Source organism: Argopecten irradians, chromosome 5 (assembly GCF_041381155.1).
Source record: "Argopecten irradians isolate NY chromosome 5, Ai_NY, whole genome shotgun sequence".
In the NCBI taxonomy this organism is placed as follows: Eukaryota; Metazoa; Mollusca; class Bivalvia; order Pectinida; family Pectinidae; genus Argopecten; species Argopecten irradians.
The window spans coordinates 48,433,184-48,449,767 of record NC_091138.1 but is presented as its reverse complement, the minus strand read 5'-3'; the positions used below and the strand labels follow the sequence as shown (position 1 = coordinate 48,449,767).

General features: G+C 35.3%; 1 protein-coding gene across 1 annotated transcript in view; it reads right to left on the bottom strand.

Annotated features, from left to right (window-relative positions):
* LOC138324102 (bone morphogenetic protein 3-like) overlaps window positions 1–7,100 on the bottom strand; it is a 28,813-nt gene extending 21,713 nt beyond the window's left edge. The window contains exon 1 of the mRNA XM_069269171.1: window positions 6,196–7,100. Coding sequence (XP_069125272.1) covers window positions 6,196–6,478 — 283 coding nt within the window. The 5' untranslated portion in view covers window positions 6,479–7,100. The remainder of the gene's footprint in view (window positions 1–6,195) is intronic.
* Between the last annotated feature and the right edge of the window lie 9,484 nt (window positions 7,101–16,584).

The window sequence follows — 16,584 nt, the reverse complement described above, 5'->3', positions numbered from 1 at the left end:
CAGAGCTTAATATATACAGTGTATTTATATAGGGTCGCCTTCATACCGTGGCGGATATTCAATGTTGATGATTGTCATTGATGGGGGGAATGAGTTACGGAGATGTGTCGTCTGCTCAGAGTGCCGCTATCACTTTCACGGCTAGATAAGGACGTGACGCCATATGTTTCACTGATGACTTGTATTGGGATCAAACTACAGCTTTGTCGACTCGAATCTTGGACCCACACATCGCCATTATTGTCCTTTTAAAACATTAATGTTGTATTTATAAAATTCCTGTTGAATTTACAATGCATTGATGTTGAATTTAAAGAAACTCTTCTTCAATATTTCCTCTTTCCTTTACTGTGATCTTCACAACTTTTTCAACAGGGCAGACATTTTGTTCAGTCTCGAGTACTCAGTTCAATAAAGAAATTTCACAGAGCTATTACTGTGTAATGTGCAGTTTCCGGAGGCCCAATCTAATTTACATTTCCGGAAGACAAGCTATATGCTTCCTGTAAAATAACTGTTGCATATAGCATTCGGAAACAAAGGTTATTTGCTGTACAATAGAAAATATATAATATTGTCTTCTAATAACTCGTCTTAAAAGCTCGAATCTGACACGTTTGATAACAACTGAAAGAGTTATATATCATCGCAGTCACGTGACAATGTCATTATTGACTACAGAAACCACGTGTTGATGTATAACGGTGTTACCGAGTGAACTTTGATTGATAAAGTTCCTTCAATGTTAAAATTGCTAGATCAGCTCAAATTGACCCGATATGAAATCGGGAATATTATGGTGCGCAATTTAAAAGGGACGGCTGCATTAGTCGGGTGGAAGCATAGTATATAATTTGAGGGTTAACTTGAACAGGTTTTAATGTTATTAAGATAAATATGAAAAAAACAAATTCAGAGTTTACTCAAAAGTGTGCTGTATCTCCAAAATATCAATATACCTATAATTCAATATAATCCGGGATTTTTGTAACTTCTTGATGGACCATTTGCTCTAGATATCACCAAGTCGTTGTATCGATTAATGAGATGCGATGTCATAATGTATGAGATAATAACAAAAATTCTTGTAATGAAAATGTTCGTTACAACTTAGATGTATAGATTAGGACACATATACGACAAGCAAAACATCTATTTTTACCCTATAACTTAAACCATTTTCTGTACTTACATGTATATCTCTAATTACATCAGGCTAACAGCTCTTAGATAACTAACTTTTGACAATTTATATACTTTAATATGTCCTAGCATATTATTAATTTATATAAATAAAAAATTGAATAAGGTATCCTTAATTGAATGTTACCGACACGGGGGTCCGTAAATGTCGAATCACAATGGGTGGTACGCTGTTTCTCTCATTATAGAGATCTTTATAAAGATATGGATTAAATTAGATTAGCCCTAATTGACCAGAAATGACGAGATTCTGTTTACAATTTTCCCCCACTTGTGGTTCCGACCAGGAAATGACCGCCGCTGCCGTTAGCAATTTCCCCATTAGCAGACGATAAATGCCATTGGAGTTTCATATTTTTTCGTTATACATGTAGCATAATAAAATTATTTAAGCAAAATAAACAGCCTGAAGAAACGGAACTTAATGGACGGTGTTTCTGATTCCTCGCCAAAGGGGACAGATTTTGGACAGAGTGTCTAGTCAAACTCTGTAGGGATTCAGGCGTTTATTATTTAACGTCCCGAGGTTCTCCGAAATGCAGTCAGAAGGTCTAGTGTTGGTACTACAACGCCGAGGGGTATCTAACGTCTTATGATTTAGGGCCGAGTCGATGACAACCCTAATTCAATTAATATATATATAGGTATTTTGAACTGTAGCAGCTGTGACATCATACCTGGAGGTAATGGTCAGTATGTTAGTTAATTATTGATTACATGACGTTGGACAGCAGTCGTTAATAATGTACTAACTGGCCAGTAATTGTTTAAGCAATTCTCACCTTGCTATTGCCAGCTTGTCAAACGATGTGACACAATATGGCGGAGTCTTTTGTTGGCGGAATAGACTATTGTCAAGATCCCTTTCTAGCACTCAGCTGGACAAATGTGTTGAAAGGGCACAGCATGGCTCGATCAATGCCAATTTGTCGCCATCAATATTATGTGAGTTTTTGTTATACGGAACATTCGGTTTTGTTGTACAGCTAATCTATATTGCAAAGCCTGGCATACTGTACCATCGGCCATATGAACTTCACAGTTTTTAAACAAAGTAGAAATCTAATATTTATCACCTCCATTTCGTCCTCAAACTCAGTGAGTAGGAAAAAACTCATATCTGTGAAATACTTTAAAATGAGTCCTCAAAAAATCTACGGGGTTTCTTTATAACGCTTCAGTTGGTTTTCATTTTAAACGCATTTGCCTTTTAACAACAAAACAATTCAAATTGCACCGAGCGACCCCGAACGAACCATGCCAATGGTCTCTGCTAAAGGAACGACTACCATAGCTATTAAACAAACCAACATCAATGCGAAAATACTAAATCGTACATTCTCTAAAGGTTCTGTGTGTTAGAAAAAAAGCAATAAATCGTCATGTAATTTAGAACTACTCTTTCCCAAATCCTCACCCTACGGTTGCTGACACTCAAAGCTTCCCTTCTCTGTCTTGTATCGTCTAATAAAACGTATAAACTTTACATAGAAAACAAGCGTAGTGAGGATTCGGCGCCAGATAGTTTGGCAAAATGGAATTTCGGTAAGAGGCTACTTTTGACAAGGCGCCGCCCAAGGATTACATCTTCGGCGCTTCTCATTTACTTCTTGAAGCCATGTGTCACAAATATAGTAATTTTATCATAGTGGATGGGAGTATTAAATAGCATCATGTCATGGCATTCAGTCGATTTAAAAGATTTATTTAAAAGGTGAAACAAATCGTGTTTATCGAATAGAGAAAATGTCGGGAGCACTGTTATACCAAATTCAACCAATAGATCTCACGTTCGTTTTACTCCATTTGAAACGATATTCAAATTTTAGTCCTATTTATTTGTTTGTTGACTTGCTTGTTGTTTATTTCGATTTGATGATCGTTTTACAGATTTTGCATATCGCGTTCACTTTCAATTTCAATGGGGGTCATTCGTACTTAGCATGTAATAAGATTCGAACAAAAATATCAAAATCAGCTGTAATTTTGTAACTTTATAGACTTTTCGACGGATATTGTTGTCGGTAGAAAGATAAAGTAGATTGGGACATTTCATTCGTTCTATATCAAAATAATTTGCAATTTTGTAGCTCTGAAGACTTTTCGACGGATATGTTGCGACCGAAATATACATTAAGCCGGGTACGCTTTATTCGTTCTATATCAAAATGTGCTTATCCATCAAACTGGCATGATCTTAGCTGTACTGGCGAGTATATAGGATCAGCTCTAACTAATTCCAGTTTAAATGTTTTTACGATTTGTAAGATAAGATAACGTGTTAGTTCTAAGTAGTGTCGCGACTACAACACAAGCAATGCGAGGAGCCTCCCCCATCGTACGAACAACACAACCTTTAGCTTAACGGACCGGTAAGGTCTCCAGCCCGTCGCCGGGTATATATTATATATACAGTAAGGCACACAAAAACTCAAGAGTTCTTATACGGATTTGTTCCAGGTTTAACTCTGAAAAGACACAAATGATTGTAACCTTTAAAATAATAGCTATTGTGTTTTGATATCAATGGAGCCATTACAATTATAATAGTGTCAACATAGCCTATAAAGTACGGACGTCAACAGCAAACAGCGCCATTTTATGACAGACCGGTGTCTTCTAACGTTTAAGATTTGTGTGGATTAGCTGACACGTGTAAAACTAGCCCAGTTGTCTTGTCAGTGATTTAAAGTAAATATCTCGATATTAATAAAAGCTCAGTGCATAACAGCTATTCAATAGGGTCATGTTTTATTTGTTAATTTGCTTAATTGCACAGCTCATCAATCTGAAGTAATACCTTAAAATATTTTGACATTTGACAAAACTTCTCGAGTAAATATGATATTGAAATATAACACTTTATCATACCAGTGTAAATAATTTAATGATTTTACTCTTTAGTGAGATATCATATGCATTAAGATCAATAAAATATAATTTAGATGTCACACAATAGCAGAAATAATAGAGGGCTTTTAAATGTTCATTTAAGAGTTGCTTCGCTTAAATCAATTTTGAAAAATTATCCTTATACAAATTCTTCACACATTATTGTTTTGTATTTCGAGCGTTGTCACTTAGGTGAAAAACTAGTAGAAACTTTCACTGCGCATGAGACATTCCGAATTTTTCATCCGTTTCCAAATAATTGGGGCCAATCTATCTTTTAAAATCTGTCATCGACAAGATTTTTTGTATGCGACAATAGTCTTTTGTGTTGTATTCAGTAATTCAGAAAATAATATTTAAATAAACTCGTGAGCAGCTAATTTCCCGTTCTCGTTGACAAGTGACAACTTCATAATGAAGTTGGCCATCGGGCTGAACACGTATTTAACACAAGCATGTTTGCGTGAAAATCAAAGATATGCTGTCATCCCACACCCCTCATATCTTGGAGAATTATAGTGAACCTTGTCTGAGGGAGCCGATTTCTCAAAATGGACTTATCTGCTATAAAAACGTGCCATATCATTCTATGTATAATTACAACAGTTTTTATGAATGAGTACGTATGCAATAGCTAGTTTCTTCGCTGTGTGTGAGAGCTCATTAGAGCACAAAACGCTGCTGATATGGAAATTAATAATATATACAATATCTCTTTTGTTTATTCATTAAACAGAACGTGCCCTTAATTAACTCTTTGACCAGTAGTCAGGCTGGCCACCCTTGGTCAGGAGTGGTCAGTCTGGCGGGTCATCATTATCTGTGGCCGGAATTTGGACGTAAACAAGCTGGTGTCACTCCCAGACCCCAATACCCTTTCTACTATAGATCATCTCCCGCGTCTACTTAGACAAATTTTGGCAGATTTATTTCACTTTTATGCAGCTGTTGATTTGAATAACATGCATACCTGTTTCTGAATGTGCTTATAGAATAAAGATGTCGTTAAAGATCTCAACATGTGAAACGATATCCTATTTTTGAAAGCATTTTATATGGATTAAGATTTACTCTGGTATGTAACCTGAACACATCTGGATTTGTGCTAAATCAAAGCAATAGAAAACATGATATTTATAACTTTATAAAATCTATAAAATATTTTTATACCACTTCGTTAAACACCTGACACTCGTTTTAATTACGAGCCACGTTCATATACAATTACCTAGGTCTTTTTTATATAATTGTACATTCCCTGCTGATATAGTATTTCACTTATTATGAAGAAATTTAAACGAGTTTGAACACACTCGTTAAACAGAATCATTTAACGTTCATTCTTCTTAATTTCATCATTAATTTTCCTCATCTTCTTTCTTTTAATCTACCTTGTGATACCTTAGACAGATTAACACATTTGATATACAATAAACAAGTCTATGGTTATCAAAAATACACTTACACGAAAACAATAAATATCTTTTAAGGTTTTTATGGACTTAAAATTCTAAACCCCATCTCAGCTAAATAATTCATTTTCGAGATTTTATAAGCATGAAGGGTTTTTAATTATCCCCTGTTATTTGCTGACTAACGTTTATAAACGTAGGTCCCTTTCCCAAGGATACAACTTGTGCTATCAATCATCTAGATAGTAAAATCATCGATTATTGACGGGACTTATCAAAGCGGTGTTAGTCATTAAAACTAAGTTAATGACATTAGAAGGTTGGCCTTACACTGTTTATCGCCACGGGAAATCGCGCGTGCATCATCCAAGACACTTCGATGTAACGGAGTGCACCCACTACTGGAACGTGTAAAATGTTTTAATGTATATAAATTCTGCACTAACACTGTGCTCATCAAAAACCCACTAATTCGACTGGATTTGATAGAATATGTAATAACATATTTGTGTGCGTTTGTTTTGATTGCTATCTCATGCACGTGCGTTTCAGTAAACTTTTGCGACCCCACGGAATTACCAATCTCGTTTTACATTCCATTTTCAAGAATTACAAACTTTTTCTGAAAGATGGTTGTTGGCCTTTTAACTTATCAAGCAAAATCCAAAATATGTTTTATATACGTTACCTATTTCGGCGTGGATGCTCCGGACGGTATTTCCTGAGAGATGACCTTTAGATATCTGGGAGTTCCTAAACCTTTCATAAAGGTCCAACATGTACTTTGGGGCCTCCTGGCCTACTCCATAAGGGGATGAATGATGACCCCTAGGGAGCTCATCTTTGAACCCAAGTAATGTTTTGATGGATTCATTCAAAAGGACGTTCTGAGGTCCCACCGAAGCCTCTCTGGATAGCACAACACACGCGAGAACGGCTAGCCACACAGTCAACCTGATTGTACGAAACATGACTTTCAGCTCATTAATCCAGCCAAGTTCGCGAAATATTTTTACTTTTACCCGTACAAAAATTAATAATTTCTTAAGCAGCACCTACCACTTTACGTTTCAAATGGTTTCACCGTAATATTTCAGATATGAAAATGGATTTCAGATTCGTCATCTTGAGGGTAATGAAAAATCACCAGAGTGAAAGTTTTCATCTCCCCGACACATGTTCTGTGGTTGCTTCTGAAATAATACGGCAGCACGTGTTGAAATAAATCCCAAATAGCGATGTTGAGTTTTCCTGGCAGTTGATGTTTTATTTATAAGCGTAACCTCACGGTTAGCAGATGCTAATTACTGCATTTCATTCACGTAAAAATCCATCAGAATATTCAGAATGTGTATATATAATATATTTATCCACTGTTTCAATTACACTGTGTATAAATCGGTAAGATGTAAATGTATGTGTATTATATATCGAATGCCTTGTAAACGCGAGCACCTGTATAAGACGGGTTAAAAGAATTTCCAATGAATGCACAAAAACTGCCCATTTCCACTTGTATAGTGGCAGGCGGGCCTCCACATGTGAAGCGTAGTAAACATAGAACTATACCTGCCGTGCGATTGGATGATTCGGCCTGGACAGAAGTCGTCAATAACTCCAAGCTAAGCCCCGCCCCCAGATGTCAGTTAGCCTGCACGGCACGCCGGTGATTTTATATATCTATATCCCGTAGGGTTATTATTATTTAAATCCCACCGCTGCCACCAGTATTATTTTGGTGGCAGCGGTGGGATTTTAAGAATGCACAAATGGTCAAATTATTACTTGTAATTTTCTCCTCTTGGCTTTTGATAAACACTTTGTCGTTCTTATCAACCACTGTTGTAAATATATTGGCCTTTAGGTTTTGTAAGAGAAACGTGAACCTCCGTACAGGTAAAACCGGGGTTATTTGTAGTCACGAAAGTCAAACTTTGTCCTAAATATTTATTTCCCTAATTTCATACTAATTTAAACCCAAGTCATTCCGGATTTAACTTTTTAAATACTACTTAAAAGGACGGGTTTAATTCACTTGCCTGATTTTGTCTCGTGCCGGTGGCTCTGAGCAAGATTTTAAACCCTGTCAAGTGAAGTCTACATGCGTACGTCTAAAATCCCTGCGTTCTACATTTGATACCATGTCGAGAGAGCCTATTGACAAATTTTACAACTGATAAGTACTACTATTCAGATTTTATACTAGCTTTACAACCGGAGTGATCAACTCTAGTTCGGCGTTCAGGTAGTTTAATAGGTCTGAACGGAGTGTATTTACAATGTGTGGCTTTACAACGTGGTTACGGATTCAGTCCGTTCTCGGAGACGAAGAGCGAGATTATATCAGCAAAATTATTAAGTATGATAAATATAATAAACTTATCAAAAGATTTTACTCCTTTGTTTATTACGTATTCACTCTACAAGATTCCACTGCTAATTATATTGTATGTTCTATTGCTGTTCACGATCCACATTCTATCGATGGACTTACCGTAGGACGGTAGTTTTTCTTCGGGAACTCCGTTATCATAAACTTGCACTCCTTGTAAACTTTCAAACGAGTTAAAATGAAATAAAATTATGCAAATCTCTTTTGCGAACATTTTTTGTTTTCAACTTTCGTAATGTTAGCTTTTCATTACTTTGAAAATGTATTATCATTTTTTTCATAAACAAATTAATTGTGTTTCAACTACAATTAAAAGATGCCAGTTCAATCCATCAATATCCACTACCGCGCTTTTTTATATTAAAATTATGCAAGTAATTACTATGTTGATTATCATGCAATCGTGCAATTAAGTAAAACAAAATTACCCTTCATTTTAATGAAAGATACGGCGACTTTCAATATTTGAAGGATGCCGGAAACAGTTAAATGTTGTGGCCGAGTGCCTTCATCCTCGTTAAGGTAAATTGTAGCTAAGTGTCGCCTGGCTCGTTAAGCTGTCAAACGGGAGTTATTTCTGTGATTAAATACTGATATCGGCCATATAAACTGTCTGAACTAAGGATTTAAATTTACACGGGATGACAATGAATGCAGTGCCTGTCAAAATTATCATTTTATCATAGAGCGGATCTGGCTAGGGTTGCCACTGTCATCTCGTCTGGTGACGACCTAACCCTGCTATTTACTCTCAGATGTAACACTGGTGAAGAAAAAATACAGTTACAGTGTAGTAAATCGGTTAGTATAACATGCATATGCGATACCGTTACTTTACACCTCAGTGATGTCATACAAATCAACTTTTCTTTCGATTCATCTATGCTGCATGTATCTTTGTATCCAAACTTCTGTATCTTCTCATTCAAGACGTTTAGTTCTATTTCAAGTATCTTCTTCATCCAACTGTTATCTACGGCATGCTTTACTATCACATTATATAATTACAGTGAAAGTAACCCCTGGGGTATCGAGGATGCCGGGTTTGTGTAACGCGTCTCTTCTTATTCCGAACTTTTGCTACGCGTATTTCATTTTAGATTTGACGCTTAATCGCTAAATATCTTATCTTAATACTTGCCGAAATCATCATATTTCCGAACTTATATGCTATGCGAAACATTTTTCTGTATCCTTGAAATGCAGGTGGATTAATGGGAGTGATAGTAACCCTTAGAATATCTGGGATGACTTTCTACAGCAAGCCTCGATAAAAATTAACATGAATACATTGTGGCAATATGTTCATGTAATGCAAGTTATTAAGATTGGAGATTTGTCTGTTTTACGTAAATTCCGCACATACTTTCAGTTACTACATGTACGTGTAAATTACAATGATTGGTCAAGTTCCGGTCGCATTCGATCACGAATGTTTTGCGAGACACAAAGGACAAATCACGAGGCTAGAAAAGCCCTACGAGATATAACCAGATGGCATGACACACTCGCCAGACACTGAAGGGATTGCAACCAGAAGGGTAAGAGGGACATATTGCCAGACATACCATCAGCCCCTTAAATTTGGACAGGAAGTCAAAAATTAACATTCCGTATCAATTCAAAACAAACTAACCGAAACAAAAATGTATTATCACTTACTTACATCATTAGAAAGCGTCGTAAGGTCGGGCAGTAGACTGAAACAAAGAGAGTAACGAGAAATCCATATGCAGTCTCACAACTAGATGATATCTTCAATATGGACCCGATACTCATTCATGTATCAATTTAAGGACAAACTATGCAAGCAGCGTCATACCTTCAAAAGTAACCAATGTCTTTGTAAATTACCGGCGGAGCTGCCATAAAGGCAATACCAGCTTACAAACATCACGTATACGAAATCTCGAAACTTGACGAATCCGATACTGCTTCGTGTATCGATATAAGGACAAGCCATGAAAGCTGGGTCATCCCTCCAATGAAGAAATCTGTGCGTCTTTCGCTAGTAGCCAATGCTTCAGTATACTACCGGCGGAGCTGCCATTTAAGAGGTGCCACGGAGCTGCCATATAGGCCATATCGGTTTACTAAATTTTTTTCTACACTACTCTACCACCTACTGTATGTACTTCTTTACAGGTTAATCAACGCGAAACTTAAAAGTATTGGGGTATGAAAAGTATGTCCATGATTGGTTTTTAACTCTTAGTCTTTGTATCTGTCGGAGTTACTTTCCTTCGTTACACTCTGTCAGCAGAGTTACTTTCCTTCGTTACACTCTGTCAGTCGGAGTTACTTTCCTTCGTTACACTCTGTCAGCAGAGTTACTTTCCTTCGTTACACTCTGTCAGCAGAGTTACTTTCCTTCGTTTCACGCTATCAGTACAACTGACAGGGGGAAGTAACTCTTAATAGATCAGAATGTTCACATCAGTCTGTAAAAGTACAAAATTAATTTGTATTAGAATTATACCTTTTACTCTGCAATTTATATTTTCTAAATAGCTAATTAAACATGATAAGGAGGGTTGATGGATGGGGAAATAACCGAATTCTCACAGCATAAAAGTTTTGATTTAATTTATTTCATTTTAAAATCTGGTATTGATCATGTAAAATATCATTCTAAAATATATATATATATATAAGAATCCTTGATATTAAGTTATCATTACGTCTGAGAAAAGTAAAAGTGATTAATAGCACCCATATTGTCATGCCAATCAATTTACATGTCTTTGTAACTTCTATTTGCTATGATTTAATACCTACTAAACTGTTTCTGTATAGGTGTTTTTCTAGTCCAGCAATCCATCACCCTAGTTTAATTTCCCGGTGTCGTAGTTCCGGTATGTTTACATGTTATGTTTTGTTTATATATACATTTAATGTGTTTTTATGAACTAAAAATATACGTACATGTATACATACACGTATGTGAAACAGCGTTTTACTTAGTAATAGTGACAAAGCATTATAAAATGAACTTTAGACAAAGTTTGTACATCTATGAAAATCAGGTTTTGTACTATCAAAAAAAATTGTTTGTTTGTTTGTTTATTTTTATTCACGTCATATTAACGTCCCAGGGCCTAGTTTCATCAAATGTTCTTGCATCAAATTCCACATAGAAAATCATAGCAAAAGTGAAGTAAATAGCCTTCCTTGAAATCTGTAGTGCTTTCCTAAGGAGAATTTAAGCTAAGAAATTAATTTAATTTAAAGAAATGGAGTACACCGTGAAAAATGATCGACCTACATTTGTATGTTCAGTACTGTCCGACATTGCACTTGCTACTTAGAGCCAAATGCCTAACGGTAAGGCCATCGCGGTTCTATTTGGAAACAAATATCATTAATGATGTACTTTCATTTAAATATATCTATTATAAATATTTTGCTGATTTATTTCGTGGCAAGGTATGGGCGCTACTTCCAATGAATATTGATAAGGGGAAAAATTGGCATTGTTTGATCTTTTTAATACCTATATAATTCAGATCTATGAAACGAGAGTGAAATATATTTGTATGTAAATTAATGATAACTACAGGTGTTCGAAATGCCACAAAACATACGTTCAGGAATGTCAAAAACCAGACGTTATTGAACGTCGCTAATAATAAAACGTCATGGAATATTCCCAATATCAAATTCCGGAATATCGCTCCATAAATCGTCCTGAAATTAGATCACTAAACAAAAATTGAAAAAAAATGTCTGGAATCGAACGTTCAAAAGTTAGAAACCTCGCATTCCGGGATGTCATAAATTTAAATATTTGGATTGCAGTGATTTCAAGTTTCAATATTGGATGTTTCGAATCAAGTGATACTTCGAAATGTTGCTAACCAAACGAATGAAGCATTGGCTGTCATATTTTTGACATGTATTGGTGTGTAACATACATTTTGATGTTCTGGCATATACATTTGATAACAAGCAGTGGCAATGTTAATATAATCTTATCTTTTCAATTTTGGTTGTAACGAGCATTTTGATTGGTTTAGAAATTAACTTAACCAGTCCGTAAAGGAAACAAGAGGCCCAAGGGCTTTAACGGTCATCTGACTACCTCGGCAATAGTCGTATAGGAAATTAATTAGATATGGTGTCATGGTAGCCGTCTTCGATTTTGGATCAACCAGAGATGTAATAACACTTTTTCAAGATCAAATCAGGATAATTTTAGGTAAGTTTCAGCCAAATTGCACCGATAGAACTTGATAAGAAGCGCAAAATGGTGTTTTCTTTTCAAGATGGCGGCTGTGGCAGTCATCTTAGATTTCCGATTGACTCGAAAAATAAAAACACGTTTTCGAGACCATGTCAGGACAATTTAAATCAAGTTTCAACTAAATTGGACTGGTAAAGTTCCAAATGTGAAAACATTGCGCACGGCGGACAACGACGGACAATAATGACCTTTTGGTTCAGATGACCTAAAAATGCCGTCACCGTTTCTAACGTCGATTCTGATTGGCCGAGATAACGGCGTTCTGATCTCAAAGACAAAAGAGTCCCAAAACAAAATTCGAATAATGAAGAGAAAATCTTCAGTTAATTGAATAATAAGGATTTGTTTGAATTTTATGTTATTGAGTTATAACACAAAATCGCCGTACACTTATCATAATCCGCCTCGCGGTTTATTTAGAGTACACTCAGATTTTTGTGTTTTATCTCCAGAACATTAAAAAATCTATTCAAGTTAATCCTTAAATAATAATAGTAAAAAAAACCAAGAAAAATGGAATTTGATAAGACCTCAAGGATGTTAAGGACGTGCCAGGTTTATTGGTGGAGGAAAGCCGGAGTACACGGAGAAAAACCATCGCCGACAGTCAGTACATGGCAACTGCCCAAAATGAAATTCGAACTCGCAACCTTGAGGTAGAGGGCTTGTGGTGATATGTCGGGATATCTTGTACATGGTGACCAAGTTGTGTCCATTACACTTATTTTATTATCACAACAATTTCTCAAACATCGATTGCTTAAATAAATCAGAATACGACTGTCTACTATCAGTATATATTCTGTATTCCCCTAATTAGTAGAGTTAATCATCGATTCAGTTTTAATGAGCTACAAATTGTTCGTTATGCATTGAATGTCTTTGATCACGTATCTATACCTCAATATAGAACACCATTACATCATTTATACGGCTAACGGAAACATATAACTCAGCCAATTATTAGTATGCTCGATAATATCAAATAATTCTTAAAAATATAAATTACAATCAACCGTAAATATATCATTCAGCCATTAACCAGCATGATCGATGATGTGAAATGATTTTAGAAAATACATAAATTAAAACCTACATGTACATAAATTTAGAATTCAAGATGCGTACATTGATCCGTTCAAAATGAAAGGTAATATGAAATATAAATAAATAATGAGAAGGCATAAATATTGTCAATACCATCTGTTTTATCTACAAGCTGCTTTCAAAAATTGCCGTTACTGTAAAACAAATAACATCCTATTTGTAGCTACTTTCTTATATTTATTTCTTCTTCCACTTTAGCTTATATGTGTCGTATTTGATATTATACATTTATGAACTTTTTCGCTGGTTAATGTGATGTGATAAGAACTTGAAAAAGATATAATATTAACCGAGTTTTTCCCCTGAAGACGCCTATGAAAGCAAAATGAATTACAGTTAAATCCGAGTTTGCTATCTTTTCATACATACATTTTTATTATTATTCATGAACTATATAAATATATCTACAGCTGCTTTGAATTGTCGTTAAAACAAGAACATTGTAATATCCCGTGTGTTCACAGTAGGTCTGTTATATTAGATAAGCTCTATTTAATATTATACAATTATGGACATTTGTGCTGGTGAATATGATATGATATGAACCGGAAAAGAAATTTTAATCGATTTTTTTTAATAATTTCGCCTGAAGACACTTGTGAAGACAAAACTTGTACATTTACTGTATATGTGTATTTTTTATATTGTAATCATATTTACCATGTGTGAGACGAGATATTTAGCTCAACAAGTAGTATAAATAAAGTAAATAATTAAGAAACTTTTGTTGTTTATGCATCAACGAAATTTCCTGTATAGTCTTTGTACATGCTATATGTATGTGTGCTACACCCTCGATATTACATGGGTTACTATCTCTGTTGTGGATCTGACAACAGTGAAAGTAATCCCTGGAGTATCAAAGATGGTGTTCCACCTGCAAACCCGAATATATCAATCTGTGGTCTAATTTCAAATCCGCACACTACGAAAAAGTTATATTTCATGTTAACATATCCAGTTATTGGTTTTTAATCTGCTTATTTTTAACATATATATAAATTACCTTATATTCTGACATAGATATCATGATGATCACGATTGCAGACTAATGCTCCAGGTATCGTTTCCTCTTTCGGATTTGCAGTACTTGTCATGTTTAATTTGATCCTTTAGTTTTCTGTAATCCTTGCCATTGCAAGAATAGCCGCCCTATTAATCCAAACTTACGAGTTCAGAATTACAAATTTTCATCCCAAACTCGTCAATAGACTATGCTGTTATAACCATTCTTCACCAAACGATTTCCTTCTGTTGCCAGCATGGTTTTCAAAGTTCCATTTCGATCATTGAATAACGATTATATATTTTTAGACCCGTTTAGTAATTGTTGATATACATCTGCTTAGTCCACAATACCAAACCCTATGCTTCACGCTGATCATACGTGTAAAGTGAAAGCGGATGGATAAAGTGTGTTTCGGATGGAAAAATACTTGATCCATCCGCTTTTCTTTACACGCACTTGCTTAGAATACACAAATGCAAGTACACGTGTTTATTTCAATCTTACACTTATTATAACAACTGAAAAAATAACCCGCATATTCAAAATGTACTTTTTAATGAAATCTAGATTAATGTGGGAAAAACATGTTAATATATGCAAACAAAAAATTGACCTAAATATTTATCCGGAAATAAATAATTTATGATTGATGTACAAAAATTTCAAAACATAACTAATAACACCAGATCCTGTTTTGATACTTTACCTGCTAATCACTGGGTGTTTCTTTCACACCCCAAAACAAAGTAAATCGCAAACTCTTTCAAGAGGCTTTTTCAAAACATCATCTTTACAATAAAGATGCAAACGCGTTGATGAATCTGAACACGACAGCTGTGATAAGGGTCAAAGGTTATGTTAATGAAAGCTGTTCTGATAAAATATGCCCTTGTTTCGTACTGATCTTCTCCGTATGGATATTTAGATAGAATAGATATTTACGCCAAAGACATAACACAGCGGGTACTTGTTTCTTTACATCTCTAAAGCGGGCGAGATCTCTCCCCGATCTCTCACTAAAACATCAATTGTTAATTCAGTTAAATACCCTTCAAAGCTTCTCCGACATAGAACTCGTGATTTCGGATATACGAAATCCGCTCTATAATCCACTGAATGGCAATGAACTAACATCGTATGTGATTTGCGGAAACCACTAGTAGTATTGTATAAAGATGTGAAATGTGATTTTACAGATTTAATGAAGAAGTACACATTTTATTCACGGAAAAATCTTTTAAAAAGGAGATCAAAATGCGATCAAAAATGACATATAAAGCGACAAGAAACTAACGTCAAAATCTGAAGCATTCATTACATTTTGCCATGTTGTAATTCATGTTCCCTCTGGGTGGTAAAGTGGAGGATTAGAAGCACTCGCAGAGCCTCGTGATATCTGATATTGGTAAAAAGACAGCATATTAACCTGTATACTAGTATAGCGGTTGTTGATTTGTTGAGTCGACCAGTACATCAAGATACGCCAAATACCCGATAGCCGACTTTAAAACTACATGTACACTTATTAATATAATTTTAGCTTTTATAATGCTATGATATCTAAACAATCACGTACATATCAACATTTCGAGTACTCGTATCAAAATCGTGGGCGCCAAAGCACAATGACTACCGGTGTTTTCCCGTATCACATGACCTGTTTTCTTTATCACATGACAAGAATGGAGACTAAACGCCGAACCGGAGTCCGGATTTATTCATTTGCGTGACTCTGAAATACACAACCTGATATGAAAACAATACCGTTTTCGACACTGGGGGTGTTGAAAACTAGCCCAGTGACTTAGAAACTCCCGAAGAACCTTGTCCACACTCCTTTGTGAAAATGCAGATTCCGGAAGCAGGAAAATGATACTGTTATGGTTAAATTGTTCAGCGTTCCGTGAAGTTTGAGTCCATAAAACGTACTAGTATGTGGCCATGGTAAGTGTATTTCTACCCACATCGATCTGAGTGAGACTACGTGTCTCCTTAGTAACGTCTGTTTGACCACAAAATCGTGATTGTTTTTAACGAGAAATTTTGTTGTTTATTAATGGGTTTTTAAATCTGAAACACGATTAAAATTAACAATCCGTGATTATAATGTACTTGAGTGCATAACACACATACTAATTCATCAATAATAATCAATAAAATATTCTTTCTCACGTAATTCGATTACGGTGCTGCTGCTGCTGATGATAATGATAATGGTGATGATGATGATGATGATAATAATGATGATGATGATGATGATGATGATGATGATGATGATGATGATGATGATGATGATGATGATGATGATGATGATGATGATTATGGT